General features: G+C 45.2%; 1 protein-coding gene across 2 annotated transcripts in view; it reads right to left on the bottom strand.

The window, feature by feature from the left end:
- LOC121062131 (metalloprotease TIKI1-like) overlaps positions 1-12,354 on the bottom strand; it is a 78,930-nt gene that overhangs the window by 19,593 nt on the left and 46,983 nt on the right. The window contains exons 3-4 of one of the 2 annotated variants that reach the window (XM_040541773.1): positions 7,026-7,172; positions 4,684-4,858 (exon numbers count right to left, since the gene is read on the bottom strand). In XM_040541773.1, the coding sequence (XP_040397707.1) occupies positions 4,684-4,858; positions 7,026-7,172 (322 nt within the window). The remainder of the gene's footprint in view (positions 1-4,683; positions 4,859-7,025; positions 7,173-12,354) is intronic. The other variant, XM_040541772.1, reaches the window with a different exon arrangement.

The following is a 12,354-nucleotide window of genomic DNA, read 5'->3' as shown; positions in this document are numbered from 1 at the left end:
AGTCTGGAGAAAAGGAGGCTGCTAAGAAGCAACCTCATTGTTCTCTCTCTACAACTTTCTGAGGAGGTGAAATGGACAGGGAGGTGCTGGTCTGTTCTCCCTTCGAACTAATGACAGAAAATGTGGGAAAAGCACAAAGCTGCACCAGGGGAGGTTCAGACTGGACTCTAGGGGAAATTTCTATACCGTGAGTGTTGCCAAACACTGTAACAGGCTTCCCAGTGAGGTAGTTTATGTCCCATGACTGTCAGTATTCAAGAGGCATTTGCCTAATGCCCTCAATAATAATACTGCCCTGAAGTGGTCAGGCAGTAGGACTAGATGACATTTGTCCTTTTTCCTAATATCCAACTGAACTATTCTGTTTTGTTCTGTTCTATTGTATTTTAGCATACTAGGAGAGGCTGAAAGAGCTGGAACTGTTCAGCCTGGAGAAAAGAAGGCTCACGTGGGTATTAACAATGTAAAAATACGTGATAGGAGGTTGTAAAATAGATGGAGCAGGACTTCTCTCAGTGGTGCACATGAAAGGACAAGAGGCAACAAACACAAGTTGACACACAAGAAATTTAAGAAAAAGCTTCTTTACTATGAGAGTGGTTAAGGACTAGAATAGCTTGCCCAGAGAGGTTGTGGAATCTCCATCTCTGGAGATACTCAGAACCTGGTCATACACAGGCAACCTACTCTGGATGACCCTGTGCATGGGAGTCGGACCAGATGATGCGCCAGCTTCAGCTATTATGTGACTCTGTGATGGTTCAGCAAGCAGGCAGCACCCTTGTAACAGACTGGTATAAGTGATAAAAATCCACAGCACAGTAGCACAATGCAGCCCTCTCTACTTCGATTTGTATCCGCTGGATAAACCAGAAACCTATACTGCTACTGACATGGCTGTCTATGGATTAAAAAACTCCATCAGCCACTTTGGCTTAGCATTCAGATCTTGAACACTGCACATACAGTTCTGAGAAATTAAAAATGAATACAAAAGGAAGACTGCTTGTAAAAGATTAGAGCTGGCTTTGCCCCCAAGTTCTTCCACAGGCAAGAGTAAGTAGATCTAACCTGTGACTCTAAGTGCTGCTATATAAAAAGGCCTGTCCACAATTAAGACAAAATCTTTACTGAACCTTGTGGAATGTCACTGGCATTACCATCTCTCTCTTTCCATAAGTTTTTGTAATTCCCTCCAACAGACTTCCTTTGGCTTGAGACTTTCCATGTTTGCACTTTGGCCAAAAGCAAAGCTTTTTGGATAGTTTCAGCAGAATCTGTTATTTTTTTCCTCTATACTTTTGTGCAAGCTTAAATTACTTCTTAAAAAACTTAAAAAACAGTTCCAGAAATGAGATCTGACTGTGAAACGTTTTCAACAGAATACAGGGTGAATGTGTATGATCTGTTAAAATGTAGTAAAAGCATAAAATACACTGGATTTAACTATCAAATCTATTTCTGAGCAAATTACCACATGTAATTCTATGTAAGAAGCCAAGATCTATAGCCATGCAGCTATATTAAGACCTGAAAAGAAACATGAGCTTTTTGTGCAAAATGCATTACACATCTCTAAACCATATCAGTCCATTTGGGAAGATAAAATAAATAATAAATCTTTTCTGCTCTTCTCCCATTTAAAATACAAATGCAAACAGTATTTTATATAACAAGAGCGTGTATTTGTAATATCTCAGCCATCCACAAACCATGACCTTCTTTGGATATAATTGATGATAGAAGTGTTTTTTTTTTTTTCAGTGATGTTTGGTTAATGGAGAATATTGAACTTTCCTTAAAAAAGTGTAGGACTATTAAAAATAAAAGGCACACTAGAAAAATCTGAAAAGAAACAACTAAAAGTCCTTTCTCCCTTCTAGCCTGGAACCCTTTGATATCCTACTACCATTTTAATGCAATCTTGTCCTGCAATTTACCAATCATCGCTGTGAGAAAGATTTTTCACTGGTGGCCAAGAGAGGGAAAGCTACAATGCAATGATGATTTAGTCCCACTTCTATAGTCTTCCTCTTTTCTCTTTTTTGCTACCTTCTGCTGCAGCTCATTGTAATGTGCCCTGTACTATCACTTTCTTGGAGCCCTCTTCCAGTAATTGAACAAGAGAGTAACACTCAAGCAGTGCAAAGAACTGGGCTCAAGTTATTAGTTCATCTTCACTACTTGCTGGCATGAAAATAAATCTTGTGCAGAATCACCTATCATACAGGAATCTGGATAAGCAAAAGGCTAAATTAGCTCTCTGGAAAACAATAAAAGCCTGCACTCAAATTTGCATTGTGCTCTATGAAAACCTCAGAACTGTACAGAAATTGATCTGTTTTCTGCACTATGTACTGTGATGTTACTTACCTAATTTGGGCAATTAATGCAGAACAAATAAAGAAGTCCCTATGCAAACAAACAAGGGGATAATGAGGGGATAATTAGGGGATAATGATAACTTGCTCACAAGTATCTCTGCGTATGGGTGTTTAATTCCCTAGTGCAGAAGGGGCAGGGGGAGGCTGACACTGTATTTTATGCAGAGCTATTTGGAAGAGCAGATGAGAATGGAGGCCAGACTGGTAGCAAAGCCAGAGAGTAATTAGAGGTAGTTTTAGAGTGGATCTAGAGTCCCCAGAGAAGCGAATGAACCTGTCTGGATTCAAAAGTATGATGGAAAAGGATGCGTGGTGGTTGGAAAGCAAGCCATGTGCACATAAGCCACTCATTAAGTGCGTTTGCATGGGCCCAGGGCTCTAGGCAGCACTGCAGCAGTGAAGTGCTCGGTGAATCTTAACTCTGCTTTACTGAAAGAGGCAACTGGGACAAAGAAGGGAGCAGCTGAGAAAGGCAAAATAATAGGAAGGAGTAAAGCAAAAACCCAGGAAGCCTGGGATGGTTTTTGGACCTGTCATGATGGTAGAGAAGGATTGGCAAGAACATGGGAGAAAAGGGGAAAGGGAAAGAAGCAATGGGTGCTGACAGCCACACACCTGTCCTGCTCCTGCAGCGCTTCTGGGCTGTGGGGACAGTACTGTGCACGCTAATGACAGTGAAGGAAGTCTGAGGGACAAGAGAGAGAAGATGAGGAAATTGATTGGAAGGAAGACAAATGATAAAAAAGCACCTTGAAGATAGGTGATTTATCCAGCCCAGCTACTGGGATGCCGTGTGTGTGTGCGAGGAGGTGGAGAGGCTCTCCTCTCTCCAACTCTTGGGACAGGACCAACTCAGAGCAAGACTGGCATGCATGTCTGCCCATTTGCATCTGAGCCTGGGCTGCTCGTTCCTCGGTTGTGATCCAGTTACTGGAGCCCTGACATCCATGACTAGCCCTCCTCACAGAGGAATGGCTACCTGCAACTGATGCAGCTGGCATTCAGGGCAGATGTATCAGGAACTTCAGACCAGCAGGGACAAGTGTGGTCAGAACCACATCAGCTACTGGAGTACAGCCAAGCCCTTGCCTTAGCTTCGAGTCCAAAATCTATACAAGCTGTACCTGCTTCACCTTACTTCCTGATAGGGAGCTGCAAGGAGCAGAGTGATACAGCAAGGAGATAGCAAATCTTCATGCATGCCTGAACAGACACTATCAGCCACCCTTCATTACCTCTGCCCTCACACACAGGACCCTTGTTATGTTAAGTTTGTAACCACAGCTCCCTGCTGCAAGTGAGGAGGTTGTCACAGACTTCAAATACTAATGCTTTTACAGTGTTAAGTAAATATTTTCCTTTCCTTGTCTAGATCTTCCATCCTCACTAAAGCAGTAGCCATTGAGAGCAGAAAACATCACACGGGTCCTGACAGTGCCTTCAGTTCTCCCTCTCTCACAAGGCCCACATGGTTCATGTTGGAAAGGATGCACTGCTTCTGTGGGAATTAGCACCTGCACTCATTCTCACTTTTTCTCTTCCCTGGAGCTAGAACAAAGCATGGGAGTCAAGCCAAAACAATCCTGTTTACACTCTCCACCCACTCCTAGTCTGAACTAAGGGTGTTAACCTCACTGAGTCGGATGTGCACACTAGATGTGCCTATGGATTCCTGCTGGCTGCTAAGGAGCAGATGGGGTAGTTTTTCCCTTTCTGGGAACAATGTTCTGCTCCAAAATAGGGACAGACAAAATTCCCTTGTAGTTGTGAAAGTGCAGTGGAAGAGGCAGTGATCTGCAGCAGAAAGATGAAAGTGTGCCTTGCATCTCCCCTTACATTTAGAAGGTCCCTTAGATTCACACACTTTGGGATGTTATTCTTTTGGATGTGTTCTTGAAAGGTTTGTTCAACTGCTGACGCAATCTCTTGCTACCTTTCATTTCAGTTCTGTGCTTCTGCCCTTCTACTTTGGTTGACAAGAGCATAACCATGTTTGTGTAAGAGTTTGTTCCTTTTGTGTATGCACTGCAGTTGGTTCAGTATCTGTGGCTATGTGCATATGAAATAGAAGAAACAAGTCTGTAACTAATAAATATTATCATCAATGCATATGTTGTGAGCTCTTTGCATACTGCAGAAAGTTTTCCTAGTATGGTGCAATTACCAGACCCCAGCTGTGTTCTGTGTCCACCAAGGTGAAAGTACTGACCCTTCTCTAAACTGGGGCAACCACTTGTACAAAGCTTCTAAGGGATGTGGAAATAATGTGTTCAGGTTGAAGAGCACTTCAATCACATACCAGCTCCAAATGCAAAGAAGAAGCTCTTGTCTGGGTACTCTTCCAGCAGGTCCTTCACTCTCCTGCCCATTCGCTCATTTCGCTTGTAGATGAGCTCCTGACGGAAGTAGCTGTCTATCTCTTGGGCAGTAATACGTTCATGGGCTGGCAGTGTAGCATTAATGAAATTTGGGACCTAAGATAGAAAGAAAAAAAAGTCTTCAAAAAGGGCCACTTATTTCAGGCAGACATCATGCACAGGCTTTTTGCTCCATCACTGACTGTGGCAATTGCCTTGTCTTTCAACACACATCCAGTAGGACAAAACCCAAAGAAAGCCAAAAATGACTCAACAAACTTCTAATAATGCATAGTGCTCCATTTCTCTCAACACATCATTTCATAAGCCAGCCAGATTATTATTTTTTTTAAAGGCAAAGTCAACAAATTTTTCTCAGTTTGCCACACCACAGATCCCAAATCCTGATTGCTTGGCTGAAGAAAGTAAATATTTGCCCCTGGCTATCTTTAACTACATACCTCTTCCTTAAATTGCCTTGGGTATGACATAACTATAATTATAATTACACTCTTCTAGGAGAGTTTGACTAGTATCAGACCCTTGGGGCTGTCAAAGAATAAGTGCACACTCTGAACCAGTTAACAAAAACATCCCCAAACTTTCTGGAAAAAAGGAGAGCCAGATTTTGTCAGGAAATAAAGTTTTACCAGCTGTAGTTCTCCGGTCTTCAAGGTATTTTTTCAAATACTGAGTACATCTCCTGGGGCCCCCAGGACTGTTGTGGCTGCATACTACCCCAACCTCTTACAACTGGAGAGAATCACAGATTTGGAGTCACAGTCACCCTGCCTTCTCCCACAAGTAGCTCTGGACATTGCAGCTACAGGGACTGCTAAGAATAGGGTCTGCAAGAGACATCTGCTGGGGAGCAGAGTCACTAAGCCAGGTGCTTTCCCTTGCAAGGATGCAGCACCTGAAGAGGCTCTGGAGTGACTCATAGACTATAACCGTCTGTTGCAAAAGGGTGTTTAGCCTACAGTGGGTCAAACACAGGGTCATATACAATTCACAGATAAGTTCTCCTTAAAAATGTAAGCTGTTAAACTTGCAGGCTATTCAACTTTGCTGTGATGGAGACTGCCCTGCGGAGGAGCCGCTTGTCTAAGTAAAGGGCACTTGCTCCCTTGGAGAGCATGTCTTGGCAAGAGCTGTTCTTTCCAAGGCCCCCAAGGCAACATCAGCTGTCTGCAGTCTGTAACACCTCAGCAGTACAGTGGTGCAGCATCTGTATGCTGTTACAGTGCTGGCCTCCTTTGAGAAGCCCTTTCAAATCTATGAATGAAACGCACTGCGTAAGAGCTAAGCATTATTAACGACCAGGTTGCCAGCACTGGCAGGCTGAAGGGTGTACAGGACAGGAAGGTAACGCGCGCACAAAGCTCAGTGCCAGAGAAGCAAGGGTTAGTATGACAGTATTTCCAGCTCTGCAGCACTGCACTGCACGTATCAAAAGGCCATGTGAAAACTGTTACTCAGCAGGGAAAGCCCAGGTACCAACACACACTTGTTCAGCACTGCGAGGCTAGAGCCTCATTTTCATTGAAGTGCACAAATTGCCAGGCAGTACCTCACACACAAGAATAAAGAGTGGCCTGATGTCTCAGTCTGAGGTTAGCTATCTAACAGCCCAAACAGGCCAAATTGGTCCCTGCTGGGCATTTTCTTGTGGTTTAAAGATCAGAGCATTGCATTCCACTGTGCTGCTTGGGAAACCGTCTCCATAAATGAAGTCTGTGAGGCCTCTGAGGTTTTCTTTTCCTTGACATTCAGTCTAAATCTATCTTTTTCTTTGTTTCACTCCATTCCTCTTCTTTGCGCCTTACCTACAGTGCAGGATCATACTGATAGGAGAAATTAAAAAGCTTGCAACTTGCCCAGCCTTACACAAGTGTCAAAGTCAAGAGAGCATTTCTCTATCACTGTTTGCACAAAAGAGCCTGCTTCTTCTACCCTCTGTTGGCACTACGTTTGCTCCTACCCAAGTTAGCACAATTTCACAGGATCCTTAAGAAAACAAAGGATTAACTCATAGAGCTTTGATGCTAAAGCAAACACAGCATTCGTCCAAAAGGGAAAGCCAGGTGCGCCTTCACTGCTTGTGTGCAGTAAGACGGTGGTGAGCTAGCGCAGACTTCTGGAAGGGCAGGCACAGGAAAAAGACAGGCTAGCTGTCTTTGGCCCCTGCCTGCAAAGGGCCTGCCTGAGGAGAGACAAGCGTGAGACAGGGGTTAGCGCTACCGGGACGTGTGCATAGCACAAGGGCTGCGGTGGCAAGACTCACTTGAGAAGTGTCATGGTTGAAGATGATGGAGCTGAGGTCCCCACAGTTGTAATGCTTGATAAGGTCTTCTGTCGTATAGGGGATCTGGAAACTGCCTGCTCGGAGGCTCTCCTGCTGCAAGAGAGTCTGATTCAAAGCAAAGATCACCTGGGGGAGGGGAGAAGGAGGAAAAGACAGAGTTCCTTGTGAGTTCTCAACTCGCTCCTCGAGGAGGTCACAAACACGCAACCGCCCTCTGAGGACTCTCTGAAGCTGCTCCCACTCCGAGTACCCTAATCCACGTTTCACCAACCCAGGCCTCCTCCAGCCCAGACCTCCAGGTCTGCAGCTATTTACTTGCCATGTCCCACAGACCTGAATATAGGAAATTAACTCGCAACACGCAGCGCTGGGTGGCTTTGCCTGTGATGTGATTCATACAAAAGAGGGGTTTCTTTATTTAAACAGTCTTTTGAACGACAGGCACTCTTGCTCCACTAGACAGCAGCCTACCAGTCATCGTAGAGGCCTAGGCCTGACAGGCTCTGATCCCCACACCTCAAATAAGCATGGCTTCCCTTGTTCACCCCTTCTTCCTCATCCACATGGAAGATTTCACCCTGTTGCTTCCTGCTTCATGCTCCCCTGGATCCCCCAGTTATTCCCAGCACACATCCTTTCCAGGAGCTGCCTGGGGAGGCCGAGTGGCTGGCAGGGCCCCAGGCTGCTACCTTCCCCAAGGACAGGGCAGCCCCTGACGTACGCTCCCTCCTCCGCAGCATTCACCTTGGAAAATAAACGCTCCCACTCTCTCTGCCTAAAGCTGTACATCCACTAGAACAACCACCGGAGTGGTGGCTGAGCAGATCCTACCCCTAGGGGAGATCAGCAGAGATCCTCTACAGATTTTGTTCTGTCAGTGTTGCTTGGTGGTGGCCTCAGGGCCTGAGCCAGAGATCGGCCACCCCACTGGCTTCTGGCACAGGCATCCCCACAGATGACCTCTATTTGAAAGGCACAAGAAAGCAAAAAGTTCTCCTATAATTTACTGGCTGAGTATTCTTTATTTCTAAAGAAAGTAAGCTGAGGGATGTCTGCTGATGTCTTCAAACACATTTCAGAATTACTCTTAGGAGGGCTTATTTTCCAAGCTCTGTTTCCAAGATGGCACTGTGCAGGTTGACAAGGTCTCTGTGGATTTAACTCCTGGACACCAACAAAAGCATTCTGAAACTAGAGGTATTTGTCAATAACATGAAACTCACACATGAGTCTTCATGTACTCAGGTTGTGTGAACCAAGTCTTGGTTTCCCAGGACAGGACAGATATAGGAACAAACAGGCATAATTTGCCCTTCCCCAGGACAACAATCCAGAAAAGTGCACAGAGCTTGAAATCATGCTGTCCCCACTACAATGCCCACCTGGATCCAAACAACTGTGTATGTAACTGAATATGAGAACACAAAATTTATCTTTAGTTCTGGAAGTGTGTTCATGAATAGCAACACTCACTCCCATCTCGTGTGTTTAAAAGGGGCAAGAAGTCACAAATTGCACCTGATTAAAAGATTATCTGCAGGAGGACACTCAGGAAACTTATATTAAACTAACCACTCAGGAAAGTTACATCAGGCTAACTGAGGAGATCTAACAAAGGATGTTTGCTTTATTTGGAACTAAACTAAACAAAAACAAATTGAAACCACTTTATTTCTGCACAAAAGTTTGCATGGAGGCTGGGGTTTATTGCATTCTGAAGCCATTGTTTTCCATTTGTTTGGCTTCACTTCCCACACAGAGAAGCTCTAATGGATGTTAATGACCAGATGAGATTCACTGAGACAGAAGCCAAATCCGTGCTGAAAATGTGAGGTTTCTACAGCCAGGACTGCTAGGTTATGCCAGGAAAAGCTCATATGTACAACCAGTGCAGCCAAAAATATTTCCATGGGTATGGCTGATTTTGTAGGTTATTTGGACTACCATAGCAGCATCCACTGGGACAACGTACCACTAAAACAATATGGTCCTTACTAAACGCTGCAGCCTTTGAAACAATGACCAGATTGACCCTGCCCACGGAGCAGCAAGATCTGCGAGGGGTTCCTGAGCTGGTCAGGTGGCTCTGCCTCAATGCAGAGTATGCACATCACAAAGGCTTTGCAATCTTTACAGTTCGATTTTTATCCAAACACAAACCGGCAGAGGGTAGCCATCTTCTGTGGAGAAAACACCAGCCTGCTGGATGAGACATGAAAACAAAGCAAACCTTCCAGTGCTCTCACAGCCTGCACTCCTGCTGTCGCTTTATCTGGGCTGGCTCTCTGTCTGCAGGCTACTCTCTGCTCCACACACACCTTTTTCCTCCAGCCTTGCAGCATGTTTCAGGGGAAACAGACTCAGTCTCTCCCACAAACCGGCTCACCCACCTGGCCTGGCCTGTAGCAACCAGGCTGAACCACATAGGCATCTTCCTCTCCTCAGGCCCACATAACAGCAGCAAAAAACTAGCACACAGTAAACTGCGAATGGCTACATAAACCTGCCTTAAGGGCACAGTTTAAAACTGAAATGACTACCTGCAGTTATGAAGAGTTACTGCACATGTTTACACAGGAAAAGCAACAACCCACTCCTTTCATATTTCCAGACATACTGCTGGCATGACACAAAGAAGTCATGGCAAGGCAGCTTTGGCAGCTGTCTGGACTATGGTAAGGGTGTCTCTTTCTGGTGTGCAGATGCAAGAGTTGGCACTGGACACACAGAGAAATCTCAAGATGGCGGCAGCTGAAGGATGTGTCTGCCCAGCTGGGGAAGCACCAAAGACTTTTCACAATGAGGTGGTTCATGTTTCACCTCCAAGAACAAAGTGTCCAAGCTCACTCCCTGAGATTCGTACACACTGTCCTGATCACAATTGCCTCTGGACGTAACAGGTTGCCCTGGACTGCTCAGCACTGTCATCTGGCTATTGTGGTGCCGTGTGGGCTGGTTTTCCTTGGCATGGAGGAGTACAGAGGGCTGTTCCCTGCCAGGTCAGGGGACAGGGAAATATATTGGCAGGCTATTCCCTGCCAGGTCAGTGAAATGTATTGCTCATGGGCTTCCCCATGAGCAATGTATTTCCCAATTTGGTTCTTGTCCTGCATCCTATCACTGTATGTAGCACCTGAGGGTGAAACCACACAAGAAACACCTGAAGCCCACCTGGGGTGGTGACTTTCACGTGGAGGTGTGTGAAGGACAGGGGTGGTCTTAGCTCCCTTGCTGACAGCAGCAGCAGCAGACAAAGTCCCTCAGCACCATTCTCAACCACATTTCAAGCACTGGGAGCTCGAAAAGTCAAGGAATGACAAATAGGCAGGAATCAAAGGAGCATCAATTGCCTTCCAAGTCTTCCCCAATGAGTTATAGTAACTCATGTCAGCAGGCATTTCAAAGCTGGAAAGTAGGAGATGCTGTTGCCAAAATACTCTCCACATCAGCTGGTCTGAATTGGATGGTGGCATCTCCTGGAGGGTGACCATGGCACACCCCCTGAACAACTCCACAGGATTACAGCTTAGCATCAGTGTGTGTAAAGCCTGTCAAGGAACGTGATAGCTTCTCCTTATTTCTGTATCACTTGCACCTTCCTGGGGGAAGGGTAAATCCCGGGTAGAAAGAAAAGGGACGTGTGGGGGTAGAGAGGGAGGAGCTGTTAGCAGCACCAGGTGTTGCTTAAAGCTGTGCCCTGGTGTGAAGGTTATCTTTGGTAAACAGCAATGGATAAACGCTGTCAGGATCTCAAAAGAAAGAAGATCCCTGAACCTTCTGTTCTTAAATGATTTAATTTGCTGAGGTGGGTCTCACTCAGATGTCGATAACTCTTATCTGTCATTATTTCTAAAAGAAAACATTAGACTAGGTACAAAGTGGTATTTAAGGAAGACCACAGTCATCAAACTTTGGGGATTCGATCCTAGTCTTGTTTAGCAGATGTGAAAAGCTGGAAGAGAGTTGACAGAGCACGAGATGGAGAATCAGGAATCAGATCGGCAGCGGATCTGCAACTGCTGTATTTGCTCAGCACAAATAGAACTTGCCTTGCCAGATCCCCTCTTAGTCCTGAAGTGCTTTCATTTCTAATCAGTCCAAGAAGCTAAGAAGAGAACAGAAAAAGAAGGAAAGGTTGAAGAAAAGTTTTCAATTTTGCCCGGAAATCAAACCCAAGAACTTGTACTGATCTGAATTCCTCAAACAAATGTTACACAAACTATATGTCTACCTTCTGGGTGTCTTTTGCATTGCACTGTGCTTTATTAATTCCAAAATCTTTCCTGTTTTGGAATCCACAGAAATCACTCTACATTTGTCCTCCCTGCAAGACTACTCTTCCTTACTTCACACCTCCCCCGCCCCAGCAACTCTACCCTACCCCGCTCCATTAAGTGTATTCATACTAGCATCAAAGCATCTCCTGAAAAGATGTATTTGGAGAACAAAAGTAACAAGTTTATTATAAAGGGATTTTTTTTCCTCCCACCTCCCATTTCCACTGTGATCTCTCTGTCTTCCCCAAGCCCTTTCCCTTTTTGTACTGTGGAAAAAATCGATTAAGCTCTCTGGTATACATATTGCTGCAAGCCTCATTCTCCTCCTGGAGATTTCTTCAGCTGTCAGGAGACACTTGTCCCCTTTGCTAGCATTGTTGGAGTGGCCTGCTAGGCTAAGGGGGTGGAGAAAAGGGGGTTAGAGCCCGGCAGATGCCTTTTTTGTCAAAGACAAAAGACCCCCTGCCATCCTCTCCACTTTTGAGCACTTTCATCCACACTGGATCAAAGTGCTGTTCTGCATATGAAAGGAACCTGGCATTATGCGCCTCAAATTAGCCTATCGCCATCCCGCTAGCCTCCAAGTCTTGCCAACAAAAGCACTCACATCTGTTCCATCATTTGCCTCATCCTCTGTTTTTTTTTTTTCTTTCCCCTCTCTCCTCTCAGTTTTTGAGGGCCATTCAGCCCCTTGAATTATAGTCTGGGGGAGCATCTTCCTTGCCCTGCGATCACTCAGCCAGACAATTTGCTTTTAATTGTCTTAAGGAATCACAGTCTGCTTTTGGGCCATTCCCAGAAACTAACAGCACCCATTATAGCTTCCATTCAGTTCTCTTCCATTCTAGTTCTTTCCTTCTTCCTCCTCTTTCTCAAAAATGTGTTTCTATCCTTGCTCTTCACCTGGAGGAGACCATTGCTTCTCTGGGCCAATGAACCCTACTGCCCCAAATCAAAGCGAGCCTCAAATCAAAGGCATCATGGCTATGAAAGTCAATAATCCTCCTTTGTCATGGTAATGGTCCAGCAGG

The sequence above is a fragment of the Cygnus olor genome, chromosome Z, assembly GCF_009769625.2.
Source record: "Cygnus olor isolate bCygOlo1 chromosome Z, bCygOlo1.pri.v2, whole genome shotgun sequence".
Lineage (NCBI taxonomy): Eukaryota > Metazoa > Chordata > Aves > Anseriformes > Anatidae > Cygnus > Cygnus olor.
This window is presented reverse-complemented; position numbering and strand designations above follow the sequence as displayed.